General features: G+C 29.3%; 2 protein-coding genes across 2 annotated transcripts; one reads left to right on the forward strand and one right to left on the reverse strand.

Moving 5' to 3' along the window:
• The first annotated feature begins 282 nt into the window (after window positions 1–282).
• LOC136088366 (receptor-type tyrosine-protein phosphatase S-like) lies at window positions 283–5830 on the forward strand. The gene is made up of 5 exons (XM_065812066.1): window positions 283–4069; window positions 4112–4294; window positions 4430–4555; window positions 4660–4814; window positions 5174–5830. Exons 1-5 carry the CDS (start codon window positions 3749–3751, stop codon window positions 5373–5375), a joined length of 987 nt encoding a protein of 328 aa, XP_065668138.1. The 5' UTR covers window positions 283–3748; the 3' UTR covers window positions 5376–5830.
• Window positions 5831–14909: 9079 nt separating this feature from the next.
• On the reverse strand, window positions 14910–20444 carry LOC136089026 (uncharacterized). Its single transcript, XM_065814517.1, has 2 exons — window positions 19724–20444; window positions 14910–17696 (listed from the first exon to the last, which is right to left on the reverse strand). Exons 1-2 carry the CDS (start codon window positions 20148–20150, stop codon window positions 15154–15156), a joined length of 2970 nt encoding a protein of 989 aa, XP_065670589.1. The 5' UTR covers window positions 20151–20444; the 3' UTR covers window positions 14910–15153.
• Window positions 20445–27547: the final 7103 nt, after the last annotated feature.

The raw sequence follows: 27547 nt of genomic DNA on the forward strand, positions 1-27547 counted from the left end.
AAAAGAAAGATTTAGGAAGTCTAAGTATGTTTAAATCTTTTGCTTTCCAATAGATTATTGCTATATTTTTTCGGTTTTTCTTCTCATTTTTTATTTATGCTATACTTTTCTTCTTGTTGATTGGATAATCCGAATTATGGCTCGTATTTTTGTTTGCTACTTTAGGGTTACTTTGTATTAATATCGTTCACAATTAAATTATTTTGATATCTTTTTGATTGATTTAATAATAGATTGATAATTACAAATTTCGACCCGATAAAATAATAAATATACTGAACTTTAACTTAGAATTTAGACCGCCATCTTTCCCGGTTTTCCAGGATTTCCAAAACAAGCAAGTACTCATTTTAGACTAATACTTTGACTTAGAATTCAGTGGTTTAATAGCGAAGCTATAAATCAACACAAAAATTGGCAGTATACTCATGACTTTATACTTATGACATATTCATAAGACTGAAGAAATAAATAAAGTAGCAACACTTAATTATTGAAGCAATATTTTACTTGCAACAGTTACATTTTCCACCTGTAAGAAATATTAGTCTTTGATTTATTGTGTCAACCAATGTAACTGTGTATGTGTGACCATGTTGACTTGTAGAATCTTCTAACTTAGGAGAACTGTATGTATCTATGGGGATTGTTTACCAAAATTTTTTATAAAAATAACTTACCTCAACTTTATGACTAAAACTTGTATATTACATTCAGTTGTTTAACATAAAAAACGCCTAAAATGCAAATTGCATATTTGGCTTTAATTTTTATGTTTGTTTTTTTATAAATATTGTTGATGAGTGAGAAATCACAAATATTCAAATGATCCCTACTGTGTATTAATCACAGACAAAATTAAACTTTTTATATAAAAATTCTGCACCACAAAATATTACAAAACATAATAATTATTTAAGATCTATCATAATGCAAAAGTATTGAGTCATTAAAATACTGCAATGATTTGATTTTTGGGATTGGGAATGATTTTCAATTTTTGGGATTTCTGTTTTTGTTCTTTTTTAAAAAAAACTTTCCTTTTCAGAACATTAAAAAAAAAATGTTTTTAAGATTTAATATTTACTGTAATTACAAAGACAAGTAATTGTAGTTTTAATAGTAATTCAATTACAACTATTTGTACTTGTAATAGAATTACAAGTAATTTTATTACATTTACTTGTAATTGTACCTTAAAAAATACAATAATAATTACAATTATTTCATGAAAATCTATTTAATTACAATTTAATTACAGTTACAATTGTAATTGATCCAAGTCTGCTTAAAGTAATTGTAACTAGTCTAATCATAACAATTTTTTATACCGCAGAATTTATATTGATCTTTTTGAGCTCTTTGTCATGGAGCTTAATCTCTAAGACTGAGAGTTTAAAACTGAGGTCAAGATTAAAAACCTGAATTCTAAGCCTTCACTTAGAGTTCAGGTCTAATAAAACATGTGAAGCATGTAAAGTTTATGTCTTCAACACTATTTACATAGTTCATCTCTAATTATGATAACTTATAAACTAATTATAGTACAAACATCTATAAAAGTTAAAAGAAAAAAATCACTATGGCTTTATTTTCTTTTTTGATGAAATTCTGATCCTTCTTTACACTGGAATTAAAGATTGACTTATACCTAGAAATTGGGAAAAGAAAAATGGCAGTAAGATATGAAAATAAAAAAGCAAACTTTAAAAAATCTTTTTAAAGTCTATTCAATAAAAGCATTAATTCTAAAATTTTATTGCATTAATGCAATGTTAATGATCCAAAAATTAACTTAACTTGTTCAAATCAAATCGACTTTTATTTAGAGTAGTTAGTTTCAGTTGAATCATGTTTTACCAACAAAATGTATTTATAAAAAATAATCGTAGAAAAAATGTTGCTGATATATATTTTTTATATATACGATATTGCTTTCTTTATTTTTTATTATTCACACAAAATTTTAAAGTTTATTAATCATGTTACACAAAATCATGATATTATTTATCCTTATTTTTACATATTTAAGATTTAACAGTTATATTGTACATATAAAAAAATTAAAGATTTACTAAAACATTGAGAACACTATGTAGATTCTGCTAAATCTTATTCTATTAAATATTTTTGTTCAAAAAGTATAATTATAAGTTTTAAATATAAGTTAAAAGAAGTTAGTCAGAGCAAATGTTTACATTTAAAAGAAACATTTTTTTTTAATTTATAAGGCATAGCAAACAAAAATGAATTCTAAAAATGGTGTGTAGTAAAGATATCTATACTATGCTTTATTTTGTATAAAATGATGTAAAATAATCACTTAAGGGACAGTTTTTCAAAGGCAACTTTTTTATTTTTACTTTTACAGAACTTATTATACTGATATAGAAATATAGGTTTACAATGCTTATTTAAACAGATAAGGGGCACCATATCTTAAAAAATGTTTTAAAAGGTTCTTTTAAAATAGATTTGATTAAGCACACATTTTTTTTTTAATAAGAAACATGTTCATTAGAAACTAGTACTAGAAGCCCCAAAATTTTAAGAAACGTATTAGTACGTAGTTACTTTTCAAATAAAAACTTATTTTATTAAGAGTTTGAGGAATACTTCCTAATTTGAGTTCTGTTCAGGGAAAAACCTGAGGAGTATATTACATTGAATGATATTAATAGAATTCAAATAATTTTAGTTTACAGTAAAACACTTTATCTTACTTGTTGACATGTGTTCAAATTGCATTAAAAAAGGAAAGAATTAAGCCTAAATTTTAAGTAAATTAGGAAGATTCACTCAGGATAAAATAGACAATTCAAAAGATCCAGGTGTGTCTGATGGTGTTAGTTATAATAATTATTTGGTTGGCAGCTATAAGGAAAAGTGTGTTTAACAGCATAAACTGCAGCACAGTTATTTGATAGTCTTTTTAACAGGTTGTAGAATATGTTGGGAATTCTTTAGTTACTGTGAGTGGAAGCTCTACTATTATGAACGCTGGTGAGGAAAAATATCTTCCAATCCTTGTTATGGAAATCTGAATACAAAATGACAGAGAGTTTGCTTTTCAAAGTATTTTTGAACCCAGAGATATTTAGGCTAGAAACAACATAAAAAAATCTAAAAATATTCCAGAACTTAGCTGTGGCTAATTTTCCAGCACAATTCTACAAGTCGTGTTATTCTAAGTCATCTGTCATATTGTTTAAAGTCCACTGTCATATTGTAAATTTTGCAAAAATTTACATATACGGCAATATTTCCATGCAAGTAATTGTTATAGTATTATCTAAGTTGAATGTATTTCTATATCTGTATGTTGGTTTATAAGTTTATATATTTTTATAATACCATTTTGTTTCCCTTGTTAATATCATTGTTTTGTTGCAATTTAGTCTTAATGTGAGCAATATTGGCCAGAACATGGCTCACAAATATATGGCACTGTTAAAATTGAATTAACAGTATTTTTACTTCAATAATTGCATAATTGAAGTCTGAACTTAAATTATGCAATTATTGCACACAAACTTTTGAAGTTTCTTCCACAGTGAATGGAGATTCTAGGATTACAAAACATTATCAGTTTTTGCAATGGCCAGATCCTGGAGTGCCATCCAGCACAAGACCTGTACTTGCATTTGTTCAACGAGTTCATTCTTTTGACCCTCCTGGCTGTGGCCCAACTGTTGTTCATTGCGATGCAGGTATTGGGCGTAGCGCTTGATATATTGATATAGATGCGATGCTAGAACGCCTAAAGTATGACAGTATGATTGATATTTATGGTTATATGAACATGATGCGTTCACAAAGAAATTTTATGGTTCAGACTGATGAGCAATACATGTTTGTGTATGATGTACTAGTTGAAGCTATTGAATGTGGAGTTACAGAGTTGACATCTCGAACATTTTCTGCTGAGTTCAAACAGTTGACTGCATTGTTAGTTAATGGCAGAGAAACCTTAGTTAAAACTCAATTTAAAAGTTTTACAGCAATGGCAGAAGATGGTGAACATGACTCCTCTTCAATGACAGCAGCCTTTGCTAATAAACATAAAAAATGATCAAAGATAATTGTTCCTTTTGATTCAAATCGTGTCCAGCTACAGCCATCAAGAAGTCATGAGGGGAGTGATTATATGAATGGCTCTTATATTGATGGGTATTACCGTCCTAACCAGTGTATTGCAACTCAAGGGCCAACTGAAAAATCAGATTTTTGGCGCATGATTATGAATTGTACTATTCTAGTCATGCTTACAAACCTTGATGATAAAGATGGGAATGTATGGAGTGTTTTTTTAAAGAATTTTTCTAGTGAGTAAGTGAATAATATTTCCAAAACTACTTGAGTTCATATATTTACTATTCATATATATACTATAATGTCAATAAATTATGAAGCTTTTGTTTTTATTTAGGAACAATGTTACCAGTACTGGCCAACTTCCAAAACCATAAATCACCATTTATATGTAATTGATACAATCAATGAAAGTCGGTTTGCAAATTTCATTTTTAGAGAGTTTAAAGTGTCTGATATCAAGGTAGATTTTTATTTTGACATATTTCTTTATGATTTCTAAACACGTAAGTTGCAGTGTATCTCTTTTCAAAGACAATATTAAGTATTTTGCAGTCTATTTTTTAGAATGATGTTAATCGTAACATACGACAGTATCACTATTTAAATTGGCCTGTTGGGCGAGTACCAGACTCATGTGAAGGCCTAATTGAATTTATTGGCCATGTGCAAAAAGCTTGGGAAAAAGTCAGTCCTTCATCTCCAGTTGTTTTCCACAGCAGGTAATATTTCTTATGGGAATTCGTTTTTAAGTGTCAATATTTTTGTTTGGGACATTTACACTTTGTATTTTAAAATTAAACTTTTAGATTTTCTCACCAAAAAAAAAGATGTAAACAAAATTTTAGATTACAAAATCCTTTATAAAAAGATATTGGATGCAAAGTATTTCTTTTGAAGTTAGTCGATGTGCAGTATCAACTTTCATCATTCCATCTAACAAATGCTTTGCTGTAATAAACAAATAATTAATTGTCAGTTTAAAAAAGGATATAAGTCGCTTTTATTTGAAAATTTATGACAAAAAAAGTTTCATAGATTCTTTTTCTCATTATTTTTACAATTTTATTACTTAATTTAGCCTTGGTGCTCGTCGAACCGGGGTGTTCATAACGCTTAGTATCGCCCTGGAGAGCTTGAGAAACGAAGACAAAGTAGTTGTATATCAAATTGTAAAATCTCTTCGTTACCAACGACCATATATGGTGCAAACCCTTAAACAGTACGAATTTTGTTACAAAGTAGCGTTTGACTTTCTTAAAAACTTAGATTTGGTAGCATGATTCCATCGGAGATGCTGTTAGTTTTCTATAGGCATTTTAAGCAATCAACAGATATATAGCTATACGTCGCTATACTGAGAAAAGATTATTGACTTATAAATTCATTTTCGATTGATGAGAAAATGACTCTTTTTTTCCCCAGAGAGTTTCTCTATTTTCAACGCGCTTTCAATTTGTTTTTCAGAAAAGGTTATTCATTGCATTTTATAATTACGTATGGTTTTTATATGCAAAAACACTTTTATGATTCGTTCATTTTAAAAACAATTTTATGATTCGTTCATTTGGAGTGTGTTTAATTTTTTTTAATCAAATTCTCTTAGAGTCATGTTGGTCTAATAAAATCTTTAACCCAAATAAAAGTTCTAGTTCACTTTTGAAGATGTTTTTCATTGTAAATAAAACAGTTTGTATTTTCTATTTTTAACTTATTAAAAAACTTTCCCTGACGTAAAGTGTGCTATTTTTTTTTTTTTTTTTTTTTTTTTTTGCGCAGATGATCGATCTGAACGATGTTTTAAACTTTTTTCTCAAATTATTTCATTTTTGCCCTCGGCATTAAAATCTTTGTTGAATAAAATTTCGTTCAAAAAATTTTTTTTTTACTCTCGACTTTATTTTTAAAACTTTTTATTTATTTTTTAATTTTTTTTGATATTATATTTTTACTTGTATATTATTTTTATTTATATATATATCATTTATATATATATATATATATATATAAATATAATTATTTTTATTTTTTTTTTTTTTTTTTTTTTTTTAAACATCTTCGCTTCCAACAAGGCTGCAAGCAGCCACTAATTAAAGTTGGAAGTTACTGTAAGAGAAAAGATGAAGATTGTAGAGCAAGATAACGAATATATATATATATATATATATATATATATATATATATATATATATATATATATATATATATATATATATATATACAGTATCAGACAAAACGAGTGCAACCAAATAATACTAATTTAGTTTCTTTATATAAAAGTGTTGCATTTTTTCAATTTAGAGAAATAACTATGTAACTGTTTAGAGACAAAGTTCTTCAAGTTAAACGAAAATTAATAAATTAATCAAAAGTATTAAAAAAAGTTGATTTTCTTCTGGACAAAACAAGTGCAACTCGACAAAATGTTGACCAAGCTGTATTTCGCTATCAATATTTCGTGGCGAATCCTTTGTTGTCGATCACAGCCTTGCATCTTCGAGGCATAGATTCGATCAGGTGATCAATGAAACTTTGTGGAATCGCTGCCCAGGCCTTTTGGATTTGTTCAAACAGTTGATCCTTATTACGAACACCTTCACGAATAATTATGCGGTAGACAATTTCCCACAGGTTCTCGATAGGGTTGAGATCCGGAGATTGAGGCGGCCAATTCATCACCGATAGGTGGTTGCCTTGAAACCACTGCTTGACTACTTTTGCAGTGTGTTTCGGATCGTTGTCTTGCTAAAAAACCCATTTTATTGGCATATTCCATTCAACATGAGGTAACATAACATCTTTCAGGATATTTTTATACATGAAACGGTCCATTATTCCATCGCTTCGATGTATTGGACCTAGACCGTTAGCAAAAAAACAACCCCAGATCATTACATTCCCTCCACCATGCTTCACAGTCTTATGGCAGTAGTGTAAATCGAGGCGTTTTCCGGCCGGTCGACGTACACGGCAAATGCCATCGCTCCCAATGATGTTGAACTTCGATTCATCACTGAACAGGACAGTTCTCCATTTCTGCACATTCCAGTCAATATGAGATGTAGCAAACAGGAGTCTTTTCTTCTTGTTTTTTAGTGAAATCAGCGGTTTCTTTCCAGGGCGTCGAGAAAACAATCCGGCTTCAACAGCACGCCGTCTGATTGTTCGGTCCGATACAGGCAGCTCGAATTGCTTTTGTATCTCGACTGATGATATCCAGGGATCCTTCTTGACGGATCTGACGACCATAGAGTCCTCTCTAGAAGTGGTGGAACGCGGTCTTCCACCTTTGTTATTTGCTACCAACTTCCCCGTAGAACGATATTTGGAACATAGTCTTGGTACGGTCTTTTTTTCACGCGATATTGATCACAAATACTTTTTTGTGACATTCCACTTACGTAATCGCCAATAATTTTCTTTCTTAGTTTCAATCCAAGACTGTCGGGAGCCATTTTTGCACTTGAAGTCATAAAAATAAATAATCACGCTTCTCAAGGCTTACCGTATTACATTTACCTTGTGATGATACAATAATGCTCTGTGGAACACAACGTCTTGGTTGGATGTGGACTGTATTGATGTAATGAAACACTTGTTGTATTTCACTTCTTGTATTGATGTTCTTCGATAAAACACTTTGATAAAACTCACTTCGATAAACTGTCTTGAAAATACTGACTGATTAACTTCCATATACTGACTGAATTACATGTCGATTTACATGTCTCTTATATAGTAAAATGTGTGAACCTGTTCTGGAAGATTCTAGATGCTTCTTTTCGATGCTTCTGGAAGGTTCTGGATGCGTCTGGATGCTTCTGAATGTTTCTAGATATTTCTGGATGCTACTGGATGCTTCCAGATGCTTCTTCTGGAAGCTTCTGCATGCTTCTGGAAACTTCTGGATACTTCCTTTAATTATTAAAAACTTCCGTGACGTTGACACGGACCAGACTTAAGAAAATGAAACGAGCCAAAAAAGTTGCAATTGTTTTGTCCGCTGCAAAATGGCACTTGTCAATGAAATTCTGCCTGTGTGCTGTCACCTGTCAGCTGATTGCTCATGTCATGGCATGCTATGACTCCAGACTCCTGAACTGTTTGCTGTGGTAGTATAGTTCGTTTCGTTTTTAAGACATGTTAAATTAGGAACACTTTTTAGCATTGTTCGATGTTGGTTGCAAATGTTTTGTCCAATAATGTATATATATATATATATATATATATATATATATATATATATATATATATATATATATATATATATATATATATATATATATATATATATATATATATATATATATATATATATATATATATATATATATATATATATATATATATATATATATATATATATATATATATATATATATATATATATATATATTGTACACTATATTGTGCCGTTGAGTGCGTCGTAAAAAGTCACTTGAAAACTTTCAATTTACTGCAATGGGTTTGAAGTTAAAACAATTCTAAATTTTATTTATGCTGTTGAAAGTTACACTTTTTGTGGTTTAATTTTTATTATGCCCCCTCGACACGATCGACAGCATAAAATAAAATTAATAATCTAACGCCTATGATTAGTTTCAAATTGCTGAAACAGCGCTCTACAAATGGGTAGGTCATCATTTCATTTTTTTTTGGTTCAAATGACTTTCGATGGCAATATATTGTTGCTATAGCATTTAAATAACATTAAAAAAAGAAATTTTTCAAAATTTGTTTTTCCTTTATTTGCCGCCTTCTTATTGAAAATAAGCCATTTTCGATATAATATATGCTATGTAAAGTTATGCTACACAAAAAATCTAATAACCTATCTATTCTGTGATTATAACTTCAAATTTTTTAAACCAAAAACTAAAACAAAATGCAAGAAGGACCGAAGGTCAAAAGATAAACGCGGCCAATAGGACCATATTGACCCAAATATTTGAGAGCTTCAAAAAAGCTTGCTGTAATTTATGTACTTTTTTTGTACTAATAAAGAAATCTTCTGATAGAATAATGAGGTTTATTCGTCAATTTAAATGAATACAACTACGTAAAATTCACCTTAATATAAATACTACAATCATACTGAGTCAGTATTCCTATATATTCCAATTTTTTTTTGGAAGCAAAATGAGGAATATACTTTCAAGATGAAAGTTTTGCTCTTATATATCAGTCTCTTCTCTTCTCTCCAAATACGAATGCCGCTGCTTCTGTAACCAATTTGCCCCGATGTAGCATTGGGGCACAATGGTCCATTTTGGTCAAAAATGCGAAAAAATCCTAAAACGGTACTAAAACACAATAGTGTTATAAATAACAATGAAAATAGTATTTATTTGCAAAAAAACATCAATAAAATTTTGAAATTTTTTTTTTGTTGCTTTTTTCAAACGTCTGTATTTTTAATGTCAGACTGATCACTTTCTCTTTCAATCTCGGGTAGAGAAATCATCGGTTGCTTCAAGATCGAAAGTATTGTTGTAGACAGGGGTTTACGTTTTCTCATTTTCAGCTGTTTCTTTTTGTATGAAACTTCAAGGATGATTGGGTCACTGATGTCCATAAGTCTATGAAAGAGATCAGACATGCCATTTAACCATGAAGATTTTTGTGAGTGAAATACTCTTACATGTTGCAAAACTTTTTTGTTTCCTTTTCCAGCCTCTTCATTGATAAGACCAGGTAATACACAACTTGCAATAATTTCACGACCATGTTTTAAGATTTTGTGTAGAGTTGGAGTGTTTGGATACCACCCTACACATTGCAAAGGGTCAAAACAGATTTTTTCGGTTTCATCACAAAGAGCTTCAAATTTTCCTTCATCAAGAACAAAGCCAGATCCCAGAGCTCCCAAAATCTTTGCCAAGTTCTTGGCTAGTTGACTAAGAGATCCACAGATTTCTGCGGTTGTTTCTGTAATTATAAAAAAATTTATTTTTGTATTTTTTACAAAATTTTATTTTCAAAAGTCTGGTGTTGCTTTAACCTAATATATATACCATAACAAAAAAAAAAACATGACAGAATTGTTTTGTTTAAAGTGCAAAAGTGATAAACTATCATTCAAAATCCTTACTGAGTAAAATTGAGAATTTGTATTAATTTTTCTGTTTAAAGGATGGTCTTACTGTAATACATTTTTTCTAAAATGAAAATTTTTTTAATTTTGTAATGAACGTCATAAACTATAATTGGAAAAAAACTGAATGAACAAAATGCACACCATGACTACTAATTTATAAGGGTCTGAATTCAAAAAAATTCGAAAAAATTATTTCTTAAATTAAAATTCCTTACAAAGAATTTACGAAACAAAATTGTTATGAACTATTGCAAATATATTGTATAATAAAAGTAAATATAAATCTTAAAATAATCTCCAAAAACGGTCTAATTCAACAGATCGAAATTTAAAAAAATTTGATAGGATCAAATTTTACAGTCATAGTCAGACTTTTATAGCAAGAATGAATTTGATTCTGAAACCATTAACTTAAAGAGAAATTAGAGAGGTTCAAATTTGATCAAATTATAGATTTAAAAAATGAACTTTTGACTTTTTTTTAAATAGAAAATTGATAAATTTGCCTTACCTGTTAACGTGAAGGCTGACTAGAGGCAGATTCCATCAATTTGTGAACTTTTATCTGGCCGGAGAACAAGCCATTAACTTGTTTTCCATATTTTTAGCTGTGAAGAGCATAATATATTTAACAGGAATGAGTTTGGTTTTGTTCTTTGTCGTTACAAGGTATCAACCTTGTATTTTTGCACGCATAGATATCTATGACAAGAAGTTAGGAACCAAAGAGATAGTTTGGAATTGAATTTTAAACCCATGAAAATAGGACTTGTTGTTTTAAAGCTAAAATGTGTTTTTCTTAGTTTTTAATTAATTATTAAATTGTAATATAAAATTTTTAATTAAAAAGAAACTAAAATATTAAGAACAAAAAGTTCCCCATAAAGCAATTTTAGTTCCCGAAATTTTACAAACCGTTTGCCAGAAAATGTTTACATTTTTTCACCATAATTTTTGGAAGAAAAAGACTCGTTTTTTTCACAAAATAATTGTATTTTTGGACAAAAGCGCCAATATGCGCTAGTAAAAACAATTGAAATGTGATTGTACATACTGATGTTATAATTTTTTTTAAAATCTTAGATTGACTCCTCTCGACTTTCCAGAAAAGTTAAAGTTTCTCATTCTAATTGAGCCTCAAAAAAGAACTCAAAAAAATTCAAAAAAATAGCTTTATTTACTTTGAATATATTTGTTCATAATAAATATTGACACTTTTAATAGCTTTTTATTGTCGATAACTATTCACTTAATCATTTATTAATTAAAAAACTTTACTATTATTATTAAGAGTGTCAAATTTGCAAAAAAAACTAGCTCGGCATAAACATATTTTTTTATTGATTTATTGGAAATTATGGACAAATCTATATAAATTATTAAATTTGATCAATCATTCTTTCAGATTTTGTAAAAAAAAAATTTTTTTTCTATGTTCGTCGTACGAGCCTTTTTTTGACCACTGTGTGGGGCTTTTCTTTGATAGCTTGCGGCCATCAAAGAAAATTTATTTTGGGCCTACTGAACACATATCTAATTTTGCTTCTTGTGAAGTACCTCTAAGCAGCTCTATTTGGTGCCTTAACTTTGTCCGGTCTATGATAGCTCTGTCATGTTTCCTCATAATTCCATATTCTGGAAGCGCCGCAGTAGCAATAGCAGCTCTAGCAGCATTAAATAGATACACGGATCTGTCACATTCTCTAGCAACTGTTGGAAACTTTATCATATTTATACTAGATTCACTATCTAATTCACAGAAGTCTGACAACTGATCATCATTAAAATTTCTCTGAACTTCTTATCACCAGACATAATATCTGCATCTATATTCGAACTGATACTATCAGATGCTTTCATAGTTTGGTATGCAAAAAGAAATCATTTATTTTTGCGGTTCTCTCAAATGTTTTAGCTCATTTAAAAGTGGCTTCCTTAACCAAAGGACCAATAGCTATATTTCTTTCATTTCTTCAATCCAATAAAAATTCACGCTCAAGTATTAACTTTCGTTTTCTCGGGCAAGTGCAGTTACTTAAGTTAAGAAAATTACATACTGCAATGTCAAAACTAAGCTTACCTACTTAGCGAGAGGATGATTCTTAAACTTTCGTTTAAGAATCATCCTCAAACCGTTATGCAAAGATTTTACTTTCTGCTGCACTCTTCTCATTGTAACAATTGAAATGCCAGATTTCAACCAAAGTCTATGACATTGGTAGAAACATAAAAAGCTATTATGCTTTGAAGTCCTTGGAAGTTGTAACTGAATAAAAAAATAAAAGTGTTGCATAACTTCCTCAACAGTTGGAGGTTTGCGAGAAGTTAAGTCAAGCTTATTACAAGATTTGTTGCCAAAATAATATACTAAACTTTCTATTTCTAATTTTATTTTGAAATAAATGATAAAAATAATTTAAAAAGATGCTTGTTAAAATCTTTACAACAAAATTAGAGACCGCCGATCCGATAATGATTGTCGGATTGTGCACCGAACTATCTTTGCAGATCGGTTCAAACTATTTACGGATTGATTTGATCCAAAAATAATGTGTCGGAAAATAAAGTTTTTTAGGATTACAATCTGGTCCGGAACTTTCGGATTGGATTGCAGCTCGAAAATGTTTCTTTCGGATTGGAATCGAACCGATATTTTTTTGCGGATTTATGCGGATTCAGAATTAGGAATGCTTTTGAAGTAAGATTTTTTATTTTTTTCTAATATTCAAATATACAATGAAATGAAATGATTTGCATGCTTACAAATAAAAAAAGTTGTCAGAATCACACTGAAAGCTTATTATTTTCCAAATTCATTTCCTGGCCACACAATGTCTTGAATTTCGTTGAGTTGTTTAGTGTTTTCTTTCATATATATACCAGCATCTCAACTTTTGAGTTTGAAAGATTGGTTTTTCTAGAGTTGTATATGTTTCCTGTTGTTGAGTAAAATCTTCAGATGCAGGTGATGCAGCAGGTAGACAAAAGTTTTTTCTGGCCAGCATTGACATTATTGGGTAAATATACTGAATTTGTTTCCAGAATTCCCAGTACATTTGTATTTGCTGGAACTGGTTTTGCATTCAAATACCCCTCAATTTCAGCTGAAATAGCTTTCTTGGTGCTTGTTTTACCTCCAGGATTAATGTAAGCTGCATTAAACACTTTCTTCCTCAGCTTTTCAGGAAAATCAAAGTTGTCATCATCCTCATCATCCAACATTGAAGATGAAGAGTGCTTTGGCTATCCAAACGTTCTTTTTCTCTTCCATATCTTTTTTTAATGCAGTTGTGACTACTTCAAACTTTGCCTTCTTTTTCTAACCCTTTCTGTTAGGGTTTAAAAAATGAGCAACGGAGCATTCAATATTCATAAGTTCCCCTTCGAACCTTTTGTCTAGATCTTAATTGAAGTAGTGAGCAAGCTCTGATGAAACCTCGGTTTTTGGCTTGATCATCTTCATTACTAATCTTCCTCTGATGTTGTATAGGTAATTAATAACAGTACAGATGCTAACATTCTTTTCGCTGCTGCATTTCTCGGAGAATTCTGAGAAGCCTTTCAGAAGCCGGATGACAGATTGAATACTTCCGCTTCATCTTCTGTTGATATAAGATCTGTCAACTTACAACCTCCAGAAACAGTGCTGTTCAAATTTTTTAATGAATGCATTGCTGGAAAAAGATCCACCACAGACATTTGATGGAGGTCAGAGTTCCATCTTGTGGGTCATTTCTGCACTAACTTCGTTCTGAAGTAATTCAAGACTTTGGCAACATTAACTAAAGTCATAGCATTTTGAGAGGACTGATTGAAGTAACCTACTAATCTTATTATTTTGTGGCTGAGAATTGACCATTTTGGACATCTTTTATCATCGACATGATAAAAGATGTCTGAAAGGTTCCCAAATAGAAAATAAAGGATCAAAAACAAGCAGTTAAATAATAGGCCGGCTGAACAATACAAAAAAGATAAATGCTGATTTTATCTGTAAAAATCACGACGCCGAGAGCTTAACAATATTTTTAATGACATTAAGAGGGGTATAACGATTGTCAGAGCGTGAGAGTATGTATTTTTTTAAAAAAAACAAAAAACACTTGCATCCCAGTAAGAGAGAGAACAAGCTGGGAAATTGAAGGTCAATACACAATCATGGAAAATGGAGTTAAAAACAAAATGAGAAAGAATGCAATAGGTGAAATTATTGTGAGGTAAAATTGTTTCAGGACGTCATGGTACTTCAAAAGGTTCATTAAAAGTCAACCAAGAGATGTACAGCTTTCAAATCACAAAGAGACTGCTAAATAAAAACAACAATGCCATCGCAAAATAATAAAAAAGCCTTTTAGACACACCAATAAAGGCATTTAAAATCTCCAGAAAAAAAATCAACGCTTTTCTACATATATCTCAATATAAATTTACGACAATTCTAAAACGATTCAATTAACCTGAGAGAATAAACAATTCGAAACACCGTGCTGGTTTTTTTTTCTTTATGAACGGGCTAAATATATAGTTAGAGAAGGCACCAAAGTTGTTTATTATTAAAACTTTATAAACCTTAATATTAAGAATTTAAATATAAATCGTTAGACAAAGAACCTATAATTTAATCATAGGCAGTCATTGTGATCAGAGATGTAGGTAAGTTTAAAGCTCATTTAAAACCGAAATTCTTTTTCACTTTTATTCAACAGCAAAACACCTTATCTTTTATATGTTATATGTTGCATTTAAACATACAAATTTCAAACAAAAATACTAATTAAGGTAGAATAAATGTTTTCTTGCTGCTTCAAAGTAACGACTCCAATTTGATAAAACTAAACCTATGCATACTTGCGCTCATAAATCAAGTCCTGGCGTATATTTTATACTCATGCTTGTCCGATAAGTTTATTTGTTTGCTTACTGTATGCCTCTCTTCACAATATCTTTACACTTTTGATATAGTTTTATCTTTTTTTGCATTTTTCAATCCACTCTATCGTTTTAAGTGTATCTGCATGTGTTTTTCCAAAAACATCATTTTGCAAAAGTTCTACCTCTCTCAGTTTACTTTCTGCCTCCACATATTCCTTTTTTGCATACAAGCTCATTCCAATCCAGTACTTAGTTTTTATTGAGTCAGCATGTTTTTCTCCGAAAACTTCTTTTTGAAGACTCTCAACATCTTTCCAAATTTTTTCTGCGTTATCATATTGCTTTTTTGCATACAAACACGTTCCAATCCAGTACTTAGTTTTTATTGTGTCAACATGTTTCGCTCCAACAACCTCTTTTTGAAAACTTTCAACATCATTCCATTTCTTTTCTGCACTATCTAACTGCTTTTGTTCATACAAACACATTCCAATCCAGTACATAGTTTTTATTGTGTCAACATGTTTCTCTCCAAAAACCTCTTTTTGAAGATTTTCAACATCTTTCCATATCTTTTCTGTACTATCAAACTGCTTTTTTGAATACAAACACATTCCGATCCAGTACTTAGTTTTCATTGTGTCAACATGTTTCTCTCCAAGAACCTCTTTTTGAAGAATCTCTACAGCATTCCATATCTTTTCTGCATTATCAAATTGCTTTTTTGCATAAAAGCACATTCCAATCCAGTACTTAGTTTTCATTGTGTCAACATATTTCTCTCCAAAAACTTCTTTTTGAAAACTTTCAACATCATTCCATATCATTTCTGCGTTATCTAACTGCTTTTTTTCATACAAACACATTCCAATCCAGTACTTAGTTTTTATTGTGTCAACATGTTTCTCTCCAAGAACTTCTTTTTGAAGATTCTGGACATCTTTCCATATCTTTTCTGCGTTATCAAATTGCTTTTTTGCATACAAGCACATTCCAATCCAGTACTTAGTTTTCATTGTGTTAACATATTTCTCTCCAAAAACATTTTTTTGAAGATTCTCGACATCTTTCCATGTCATTTCTGCATTATCATATTGCTTTTTTTCATACAAACACATTCCAATCCAGTACTTAGTTTTCGTTGTGTCAACATGCTTCTCTCCAAGAACTTCTTTTTGAAGATATTCAACATCTTTCCATATCTTTTCTGCGTTATCTAACTGCTTTTTTTTATACAAACACATTCCAATCCAGTACTTAGTTTTTATTGTGTCAACATGTTTCTCTCCAAGAACTTCTTTTTGAAGATTCTGGACATCTTTCCATATCTTTTCTGCGTTATCAAATTGTTTTTTTGCATACAAGCACATTCCAATCCAGTACTTAGTTTTCATTGTGTCAACATATTTCTCTCCAAAAACTTCTTTTTGAAGATTCTCGACATCTTTCCATATCATTTCTGCGTTATCATATTGCTTTTTTTCATACAAACACATTCCAATCCAGTACTTAGTTTTCATTGTGTCAACATATTTCTCTCCAAACACTTCTTTTTGAAGATTCTCGACATCTTTCCATATCATTTCTGCGTTATCATATTGCTTTTTTTCATACAAGCACATTCCAATCCAGTACTTAGTTTTTATTGTGTCCTCATGCTTCTCTCCAAGAACTTCTTTTCGAAGAATCTCAACATCTTTCCACATTTTTTCTGAGTTATCATGTTGCTTTTTTGTATACAAACACATTCCAACCCAGTATTTAGTTTTCATTGTGTCAACATGTTTCTCTCCAAGAACTTCTTTTTGAAGATATTCAACATCTTTCCATATCTTTTCTGCATTATCATATTGCTTTTTTGCATACAAACACATTCCAATCCAGTACTTAGTTTTCATTGTGTCAACATATTTCTCTCCAAAAACTTCTTTTTGAAGATTCTCGACATCTTTCCATATCATTTCTGCGTTATCATATTGCTTTTTTTCATACAAACACATTCCAATCCAGTACTTAGTTTTCATTGTGTCAACATATTTCTCTCCAAACACTTCTTTTTGAAGATTCTCGACATCTTTCCATATCATTTCTGCGTTATCATATTGCTTTTTTTCATACAAGCACATTCCAATCCAGTACTTAGTTTTTATTGTGTCCTCATGCTTCTCTCCAAGAACTTCTTTTCGAAGAATCTCAACATCTTTCCACATTTTTTCTGAGTTATCATGTTGCTTTTTTGTATACAAACACATTCCAACCCAGTATTTAGTTTTCATTGTGTCAACATGTTTCTCTCCAAGAACTTCTTTTTGAAGATATTCAACATCTTTCCATATCTTTTCTGCATTATCATATTGCTTTTTTGCATACAAACACATTCCAATCCAGTACTTAGTCTTCATTGTGTCAACATGTTTCTCCCCTATTAATGCTTTTTGAGTATTTTCAACATCCCTCCACAGGTTTTCTGCGTCATCTAATTGGTTTTTTGCATAAAACGACATTGCGTTCTTGAAATTTACCCTAAGTTCGTCAATATGTTTTTCTTTTGCTCCTTTATCTGTCGAGGATTGTAACTGAGAATCGTTAGTTGAGCATTTTATTAAAAGGCTACGATCTTCGCAATTACTGCAATCTAAAAAAATTAAAATGCTTGCTTAAAAATGAATGCTTGCTAAATGTTTAACTTTTATATTTCTATTTTTACAAATATTTTTTAATATTCTTATTAAATGTGATATTTATTTCTATATATAATATACACATAATGGCCTGTTAAGGTTTTAATCAAAATAATAGTTGAAGTTTGCTTGATGTAATTTTATAATTTCAATTACTCTTTAGCCTATAGAATGACAAATAAACTTTGTATGTAATATAAAGTTGTAAAGTATAATCTTGAATTTTACTGTCAATGAGAATATAAGTTCGCCACAATAAAACTGAAAAAGCAAAATCCAAAATGCAAAAACGGATTTTTTGCAATGTTTTTAATTGCACTTTAAAGAATAATTATATTTCATAAACCACATAGAATCCTAATGCTGACTGAGCTATGAAAGCTAACTACAAAGATTCATACTTAATTATGTAAACATCCTCATTGATACAAGCATCCTCCTTAGATAACACTTTATAACAACATAAATCAAATTCATTTCTAAAATATTTTCTGTTTAAAGTTTAACGGCAAATTTATGCACCCGTTTACTAAAAATAATTATTTTATAGCAAATGAGAATTATTGTATACTTTAATATACTGTGGTCAAAAAACATAACCTTGACCCTTTAACGATTAAACCTTGCACATTCGTAACCAAATAGTGCCAGACCTGCCCATTCCTAATTAAATAATCTTCACACCCTCAACCTTAACCCCAACCTCCAGATTCCTTGTATACTTCCCTATACCTCCCTAACACATCTAAAGCCCTTAACAAAACTCAGTACTTTTAAAAAAAGTCTCCCCTCATAGTATATTAAGTGTAAATAAAATTTACAGAATAAAAAGTCCTCTAATCCCCAGAATACATTTTTTGATTGCATTTTAAAAAATGCATCCTGTTTTTAAAAATATGATTGGTGTAGCTGTCAAACAATTGATCTAAAATCAAAACTAAAAGTGAACTTAAAATATCATCAATTATCAGACATATGGAATATATCTACTTTAGTTACTTAAAAAATGTTTTTTTTTGCATTTTTAAAAATTACAGGAGCGTGTAGAAACAAATAGTCCTTTCGGTAAAAAATAATGTAGGAATGCTAAAAACAAAAATAACAATTGCTTAATTCTAGTTTCATGAGGATTGCAATCATCTAAAGATGTAAGCTTTTTAAATAGCATGATGTAAATAGCACTAAAGATAATATAACTAATATTAGTGGCTTGTAGGAAAAGAACATTCCTGCCAAAATGATGCAACATAAGCAAATGTTATGCCAAAACATTGTATAATAGTCGCAGTGTTTGCTACTTGGCAAATTAAAAAGCGTCTTTATATTATTCATATTCATGCTTGTTATGCCTCGAACCTTCTTGAATAAAGCAGACAGTTTCTGCTTTATTTGGGCGGAGATACTCATCAGAAAAAGAAGAATCTCAACCGTGATTGAAAAAGCCCACAACTTGTATTTTGAGTGCTAAATAGGAGACCAGAACAAGAATTGGTTGCTACAAACATGCTGTAGTTTGTCTGGATCGAAATTTGTCTATTGGACAGGAATGGGAAAAAATCTATTATGTTGTTTGCATTGACCATGATTTGGATAGAACCCACAGATTATGGCAATAGTTTGACTTTCTATGGTGCTCTTTGCTGACAAAGTTCTAACTAAAAGAAAATTTTGGTGATAGATTTTTGTATTCAATTCCAAAAACACCAGCACATTTTGTAGTTAATTCCAATGAAGAAAAACATCAACGAATAGCCTTACATGACCCAACCAAAGCCAACTAGCATCCTTTGCTGTTATAATTTAAATTCAGCATTTCAAGTTCGTTTAAACTGGTAAATTTTATTTCTAACACTTAAAGATATTGAAAATAAGTATAATAGTGTATATAAGTGAAAATAAATATAATGAGAAATAAATGATAATAAAAATGATAAAAAGCAAAATGACGTAAAAGAGTGCGGATTAAAACATTTTTACATACTTGATTTTCTTGTTCCAATTTGATTCTCTATTGTCTTCAATATTTTCTTCATATTCCTCTCCTTATCTTCATAAAGTTTGTAATAAATCTTTCCTGAAATAATGAGGGCCAATTTAGAACTAACGTGAGGCAGGTAATTTTCTACTTGTATGGGTATCATTACTTTCCTACATGTATTTGCATGTGTATATTCTCTGATACAGTTGTACGATTTTTCGTATTTTTCTGAAATTAGTAATAAAATAATTTTGGAGTTTGCGACAGCTTTCGCCATTTCACTTTCTAAATCACATCCAATATACTCTTCATCAATCCAAACATTGTAACCACTTTCAGTTAAAAATTTATATAAAGCATCAGCACATTCTTTACCCGTTTCCCAATTATATGACACCATTACGTCCCAACGTTCAATTTCTGTGGTCATTTGCAATTTCAGGAAGTGGTAAAAGTGTTATATATTATTTGATTCTTTCTTGAAAATTAGAAATCTAAAATATAGAAAAGAAAAATAGTGACATTCTTCTCGGTTACATTTTTAGTTGCATGTTGAAAATATAATTTCCTATTAAGTGCTCTGTAACTTTTAATGCGAATGTTTAAAATGTGTTAAATATACTCATAATGATGGTATTAAAGTAAATCAAGAATATATTGTTAACATAAAAATGATTAAATATATATTAACAAACAACATGATAAGTGCAAGAATTTTTACAATAATTTGAAATCAACATAAGTTTAGTAATAATTACAAAACGAATCAATTTTAAAATGTTACTCAAGTATAATTTATTGCCAATGCCTACGGCTTAGAGTTCAAATATTCTTTTATTGTAGAATGTATAAAGTATTTGTAATAAGAATGTTTTGGAAATTTCAGATTAAACATGACATCAATCAACAATCATTTTTTTGTAAAACATTTTCTAAATATGTGTATAAGTTTAACTTATTCAAAGAAACTTAATTGAGTTACAAAATATAGATTTCATATAAATATAAATCTTTAGAAACTTGAACTTAAGGTTAGAGTTAGGGTTAAAAGATTATGGCCCTGAATGCATTCAAATTGCCATTTTCGACTGATATTTTTAAAACACGAGTATATAAAATAGTAAAACGAAAAATAAAAAATCTTTAATTAGTTTATAGTAAAATTTTCTAATATTATAGAATGTATCAAGGATTTATTGCAAGAATGTTTTGGAAATTTTAGATTAAACATGACATCAATCAAAACTCATTTTTTTGTATAAGTTTTTTAAGTATGTTTTAAATCCTCAAAATAATCAGCAAGCTTAATTTAATTAAAGAAACTGAATTACATTACAACAAATAAATGCATTGTTTTAAATTTCAAAATAAATGTTTGCTTTAAATTTCAGGTAACTAAAACTCTAAAAACCAGTAATTCTAACTACATTTTAGTGCTGTTTTCAATGATAGTTAGACTTATCCTTATGTTTAAGGTTAGGATTTTGGTTCCACGGGTTTAGATTTTAGCCTGACACGCGCCAAAAATGAGTTAGATAGAATCAACTTCTAAGTAGCACTAGACCGCTTAGAAGTTGATTCTGTCCAATGCATTTTCGGTGCATGTCAGGCCGATTTCTGCATGGAAAAAGTAGGACTGACATTGTCCGAAAATTAGAACTTTTTATTCCTCACTTTTTTTTTTAAGGAATAGAATATGGGATTTTTTTCAGTTATAGTCCCATCTATATTTATTTAACTAGTTAGTTACAGTCCCATCTTGTGTACAGTCCCAAATTTTTACAATTACCGTCCCATCTTATGTCAATCCAATTACACAAATTTCTTTGGAAAGATCTTTGGAAGGAATAGATGTAAATGGTTCACTTCACTTAACCTTTCAGGGAGTTTTAGTTGGATCAACTTGTTTCAGCAATATTTCAGCTGGACAACAATTCAAACTAGGCCTGTTATATTTGTTTGTTTATCTTCCCCATCGTGCAAATTAATCCCCAAAAATTGTCCATATCTTATTGTAGAATGTGTTTTGATATGGCGAATAAGCAATTTTTTTCCAGTCATTCTTACCGTAGTTTACATACCTACCTACAGTACGTGTTTATTTATTTCTTTTAATTGTTTCTAAATTATTGTCAGTAACTATATTTATTTGCTTTTTATCTTCAAAAAAACAAATCAACAACATTTTTTCAAAAAAACAAATCAACAACATTTGTTAAACTTTATTCAACGTGAGTCTATGCCATTTTTTTCATTTTTAAAAAACCAGCAAAAAATGTGAATATTTTCAAAATGACTAAAAAAAATAGTAATAATAAAAAAAGCTTCTAATGTTTTTTTGTGAACTATTGGATTATCGGACGGAACTTTTTTTGAGCTATCGGACCGACGAATTAGGAAAACTATCGGGCTATGGGATATCGGATTTAAAAAAACTCTCGGTTACCCAGCTTTTGATATTTTGTTGCATTATTATTCTGATCACTTCTTATTGAATTTCTTACTTCTTTTCTTTATTCATTTTATTATTTTGCACTTTATGGTTGTTGTTTTTTTTTAACCCTTTCCACTCCTTTGTCGAGTATGGCTCGACATTATATTTCTTACACCAACTCCTAAGTCGAGTAAGACTCGACATTTTAGTAACACAATTTTTAAAAATAATTTAAATTATCAAACGTATTTTTTTTTCTTTTAAATACTTAATATATCTCATTCTGAATATTCCGAATACATTAAACTGGGGTTACTTTGAACGTTTTTGAGATATTTTTATATGCTCTTCCTTCATTATTGACAATAATCGAAATTTAATAAAACGCATATAGGGGCTATGGTTGGCTCGTACATAATTAAAATTCACAAAAATATATTAAAATGAAAGGATTCGATATAATATTTATTTAACTAGTCATTCAAAGTTACCCCGCAAATGAGGTAACTTTGAATATGTTTTGCTTTTACAGTAAAACTTACTCAAATACATATTGTTTTGTTTTAAAATTTAATAAAAGCAACAGCCTGGCTTAACAGAAATTTATTTTTATTAAAATAATATAATATTATTTTATAATGAAGACTTAATTGGTTTTTTTTCTCTTATTGGGTATGTTTTAACTGGACCTGCATAAAAAGAGTCTTCATTGCTTTGTCTTTTATGTATAGGAGTATAAAACAACTCAGATGAAACAATAACAGTTTCACTTACAAAAGATGATGCATGTGGAACATCTTTAAATGTTGTTTGAAAATCCTCTAAAGAAATACTTTTCCCAGGGTCATAATTAATTTTTTTTTTCGCTTAGGCTTTTCTTTTTCCACACCATCAACACAACGCAGTCTCTTAAGTACATTAACTACTGCTTCGCTAACGTTAGTTTTAACAGTTTCAGTATTTCAATATTTTTTCAATACAGTTTCAATATTTTTATCTGCATCTGGCAAACGATTGAAGACAATGTTCAGATTTAATGGGTATATACCACATTTTTTAAAACCAGCTTTTAAATTGCTGCTTACTTCTTGATCTGATGAATATATATAAGTATATAAAGTTTTTAATAAAGAAGGAAATTGATCCTTTGTGATGGTCTGTGCTTTTTTGGAACCTGAAGTTTTCCATTGATCCAGTATTTTCCTCCAATGTCTTTTCAGAGGTCCATAAAATGCAACATCAAGCAGCATTGTGACGTTTTAAAAAACTAAGGGCCCACTCTCTTCCTGGAAAGTTGTTGTAAAACTCAGAAACAACTCTGCCTTCAATATCCAAAATCGACTTTCCTAATACACAAAGATCTGTTATATTAAAGAAAAACCCCAAGCAGCAACAGCAATAGCATGTTGTACGATTGTTAATTCTTGTATATTTGAAAAAATTGTGGGCTTTCCAGGTTTTTTTGGATTAAGTTTTTTAATCTCATTATACAAAGTACCAACAGGCACTCTGTGAATACATGATGCATTTTTTGTATGATAAACCATTATCAATAGCTATCATAGCATTTAAAATTTGGCGTTCAGTATAACTTATATACTGCCTGGCATCACCTTTTTTTTGGTGTAAGCGTGGCATAATACTACTATTTTAAACTAAGTAAAAAATTTAAAAATGATTAAATGCAGCACAATATATATATATATATATATATATATATATATATATATATATATATATATATATATATATATATATATATATATATATATATATATATATATATATATATATATATATATATATATAGATATATATATATATAGATATATATATATATATATAGATATATATATATATACATATATTATATGTATATATATATATATATTTATATATATTATATGTATATATAAATATATATATATATATATATATATATATATATATATATATATATATATATAATATATATATATATATATATATATATATATACATATATATATATATATATATATATATATATATATATATATATATATATATATATATATATATATATATATATATATATATATATATATATACACATAAACATGCATACACTTACTTTATATATACATAAAATATTTATTTTCAAACTGTATATTATACTGTATACTAACTTAGATGTATATTACTAGTTTATACACGATAAGAAGAATTTATAAAAATGAGAATAAGTTTAAAATTGTTACATGTTTCTGACATTTTATGCTGGGGGTTACTTTGAATGTTATTTAAAGTTACCCCGTATGCAAAAAAATGTATACATGTATGCAAAAAAATATATACCCATGGTTATTAAGTATAGCAGGCTAAGGAATTCATTTAGTTTTTACTTACCTAATAATTTTATAAACAAAAAATACTAAACTTAGACAACAAGCTGCTACACGAGCTGAGGCAGTGTACAAAGTATTCTGGCTCAATTTTTTACGAAAAATTTCCGAAATATTTAAATGATTTTTAAAGGAACAATTTGAACCAATAAACAAAGTGAAATTATAAATAATGAAAATATAAACTATTTTTGATATTTTTATGCTTTTAGGATCGAACAGTTACACTTTTTTAATACTTGTCATAATTACAGCCAGAAGAAAAAAATATTTATATTCAAAGTTACCCCGCTATTCAAAGTAACCCCGGTTTACGCTACGCAAAATACATATATTTTGTCAAGTTTTGCCTTTTAGGTAATTTTTAAAAGTCGTATTATTTTTAACCTTATAAATGCACTACGCAGTTATTTGGTTGCAATGTATTTAAGTACCTGCGTAAAAATAGAAAGGGGCGTGGATTTCTCCTAACACAATAACCTAAGAAAGGTTTTTTTTTAAAAAAAGCACGTGTTGTTCGGTCTTGAAAAAATTTAATACCAATAAAATTTTACTTTCAAGCGAGCTTTTGACTTGAACTCGCGAAATAATCTTTGAATCTTCATACTTTTTGGTCTTCATAAAATACTCAAGTTGATAGATATCCTGAAAAAAGTAATCATAAAGATCTTCATAGAGACAGAATATAATATTTTTCTATTAAGAATATCAATGGTCTTTTTTTGTAAACAACTTTTTGAAATTGTGCGACCGTCGTGATTGTGAAACGGTAACCCACAATTTGCTCGTTATCCCTTCGCTCTCAAGCGGTGTTATAGGTTCGCAATCTATGTTTCAACAACAGAAATAATTTTGGGTGTTGTTGGGGTTACAAACTTTACGTTAAATCTTGGACAACGAATTTTCATTTTTTACGTACACAGACTAGTGAGAATTTGCCATATTGGCAAAAATCTGGAAACTTCAAATGAGTGCTAAAATTAAATAACTTTAACGTAGTTATACCGAAAAGAGATGCTGACAATAACAGAACTCTTTTTTATCGTTATACTTTTCGAAATATTTCCATGTAACTTTTCGGCTTTAAAAGAATGGGAAATCTACTAAAATGTTCTCGAAAGTTTTTTTGCAAATTTTTGTTTAATGTTTTGACTAGTGGCATGCACAATTCACTTCATTTCTGTTCAGAATTATGTTTAAAATACCATTTAAATTTTTGACTATGAAATTAAATTGTTTTCTAATTGCTTCTAATTGGTGCTTCTAATAATGTTACTTAATTTTCAATCTATTTACATTATTGTGTTTGCAAAGAGCGTTCAAGATAGTCAACAAGAGTACTTCTGTAACAGCTGCTTGTTTCAAAGCAGTTAAAATTATTTTCTTTACAATTTATTGTTTGTTTGCAAATTTGTTTGCGGCTTGCGCAAACAAACGTTTGTTTATGGGTAACTTTGAATCAACCACGTTCTCGGCGAGATAATAAACCCCTGAAACGCTCAAACACTATTATAAATTTGTTTTTCAAATATGACCAACATTTACGTATATTTTATTTTAAAAGTTTCATAGAAAAAATAATTGAGGACATAGTCATAGTATTTAACTAGTCTGGAAACGCGGACCGTCATTTATTGTTTTCTTAAGCTAACTTGAAACTTTTGGGGTGACCGGACTGAGAGTGCATCAAATAATTTTAAAATGACTTTTTCTGGCGCAAATGCTAATAATTTGGATGAATTTGGTGCTGTTTTAGCTGCTATTGAGGAAGATTTGTTGGAGACAGACCTCAATTTTAGTTCAACAGTCAGTTTAGCTGTTTGAAGTATTCCTAACGCAAATGAAGAAAGAGTATTTTTTTGTTTATTTTGCGAGAAAAGATGCTTATCACAAGGTGGTCTGACTCGTCATCTCAATGCAAAACACAAGGACAAAGTTATTGAAAAACAATGTATTAAAAAGAACGAGAAAGCAGAGGTTATTCTTCATACTAATTTTATTCAAAATTATTTAGTTCAGAGTGCAGAAAAGCTAGCCAAAGATAAATGCTACCATCCTAAAATAAAAACCTAGTTTAAAAATTTTAAAATCGCTTGTATAGAGGAAGTCAATCCAGGTTATTCTCTAATAAAAAATATAATTAATTCATTTGATAAAAATGCTGAAAATTTTTACCCTGCTTTTTACAAAATATTTTCTGAAACACCAAGTCCTTTAAAAAATCTTAGCCAAAACTGTGCTCTTCTTTTAAGTTTTGAAGTTGCAAATCTTGTCTTGGCACATCTAACTGGTGCCTCCTTTAAAAATGATATTATAACATTTAAACATGAATCCCACCAGTTTACTAAAAAAGAGAAATTGATTATCACTTATCTTAGTGGGTATGTTTTTGGTACCTTTTATCGTAGAATTAGGTTTAGTTCTAAAGTGTCTATTTTGTACCATAAGCAGTGTTTATCATTTCTACTTGCTGGTACATGTACAGAAGAAAAAATTTCTTTAACAGAGCATAAACATGTTAATTTGCATGATAGGGGTGGTTTATGGAAAGTAAATAAAGAGGTCATTTGTATCTTTTCTGCTGTTGAATATCATTTTATTTCTTTGGGTAAAAAAAAATTCCATATTATCAATTGCAAAGAAATAGTTGATGCTCTAATAGAAGACTCTTTTGTGCTAGTTAACTTTTCAAAAATTTTGCTTAGTTCATCTGATAAAATTCAAAAAGAAATAGCTCTTAGTTTATTAGAAAATCTTCTAAATCTGTATATTAGATTTCGTACATTCTCTTTTTTAAAAGATAAGTAGCAAGCTTTCAAAATTTCAAAAATTCAAACAAAATTGAATGCATTAAGATCAACAATTAAAAAGAAAACCTCAACTACGGAACAAGGACATTAAAGAAGAAATCCTGGCATAGCTTGAACTTATTAAAACAGCTATTTTCATAGCTACATATCTTTTAAAAATATTATTGGCATATTATTTACTTCTCCTGAAGTAGTAAAA

Source organism: Hydra vulgaris, chromosome 12 (assembly GCF_038396675.1).
Source record: "Hydra vulgaris chromosome 12, alternate assembly HydraT2T_AEP".
Taxonomy (NCBI): domain Eukaryota; kingdom Metazoa; phylum Cnidaria; class Hydrozoa; order Anthoathecata; family Hydridae; genus Hydra; species Hydra vulgaris.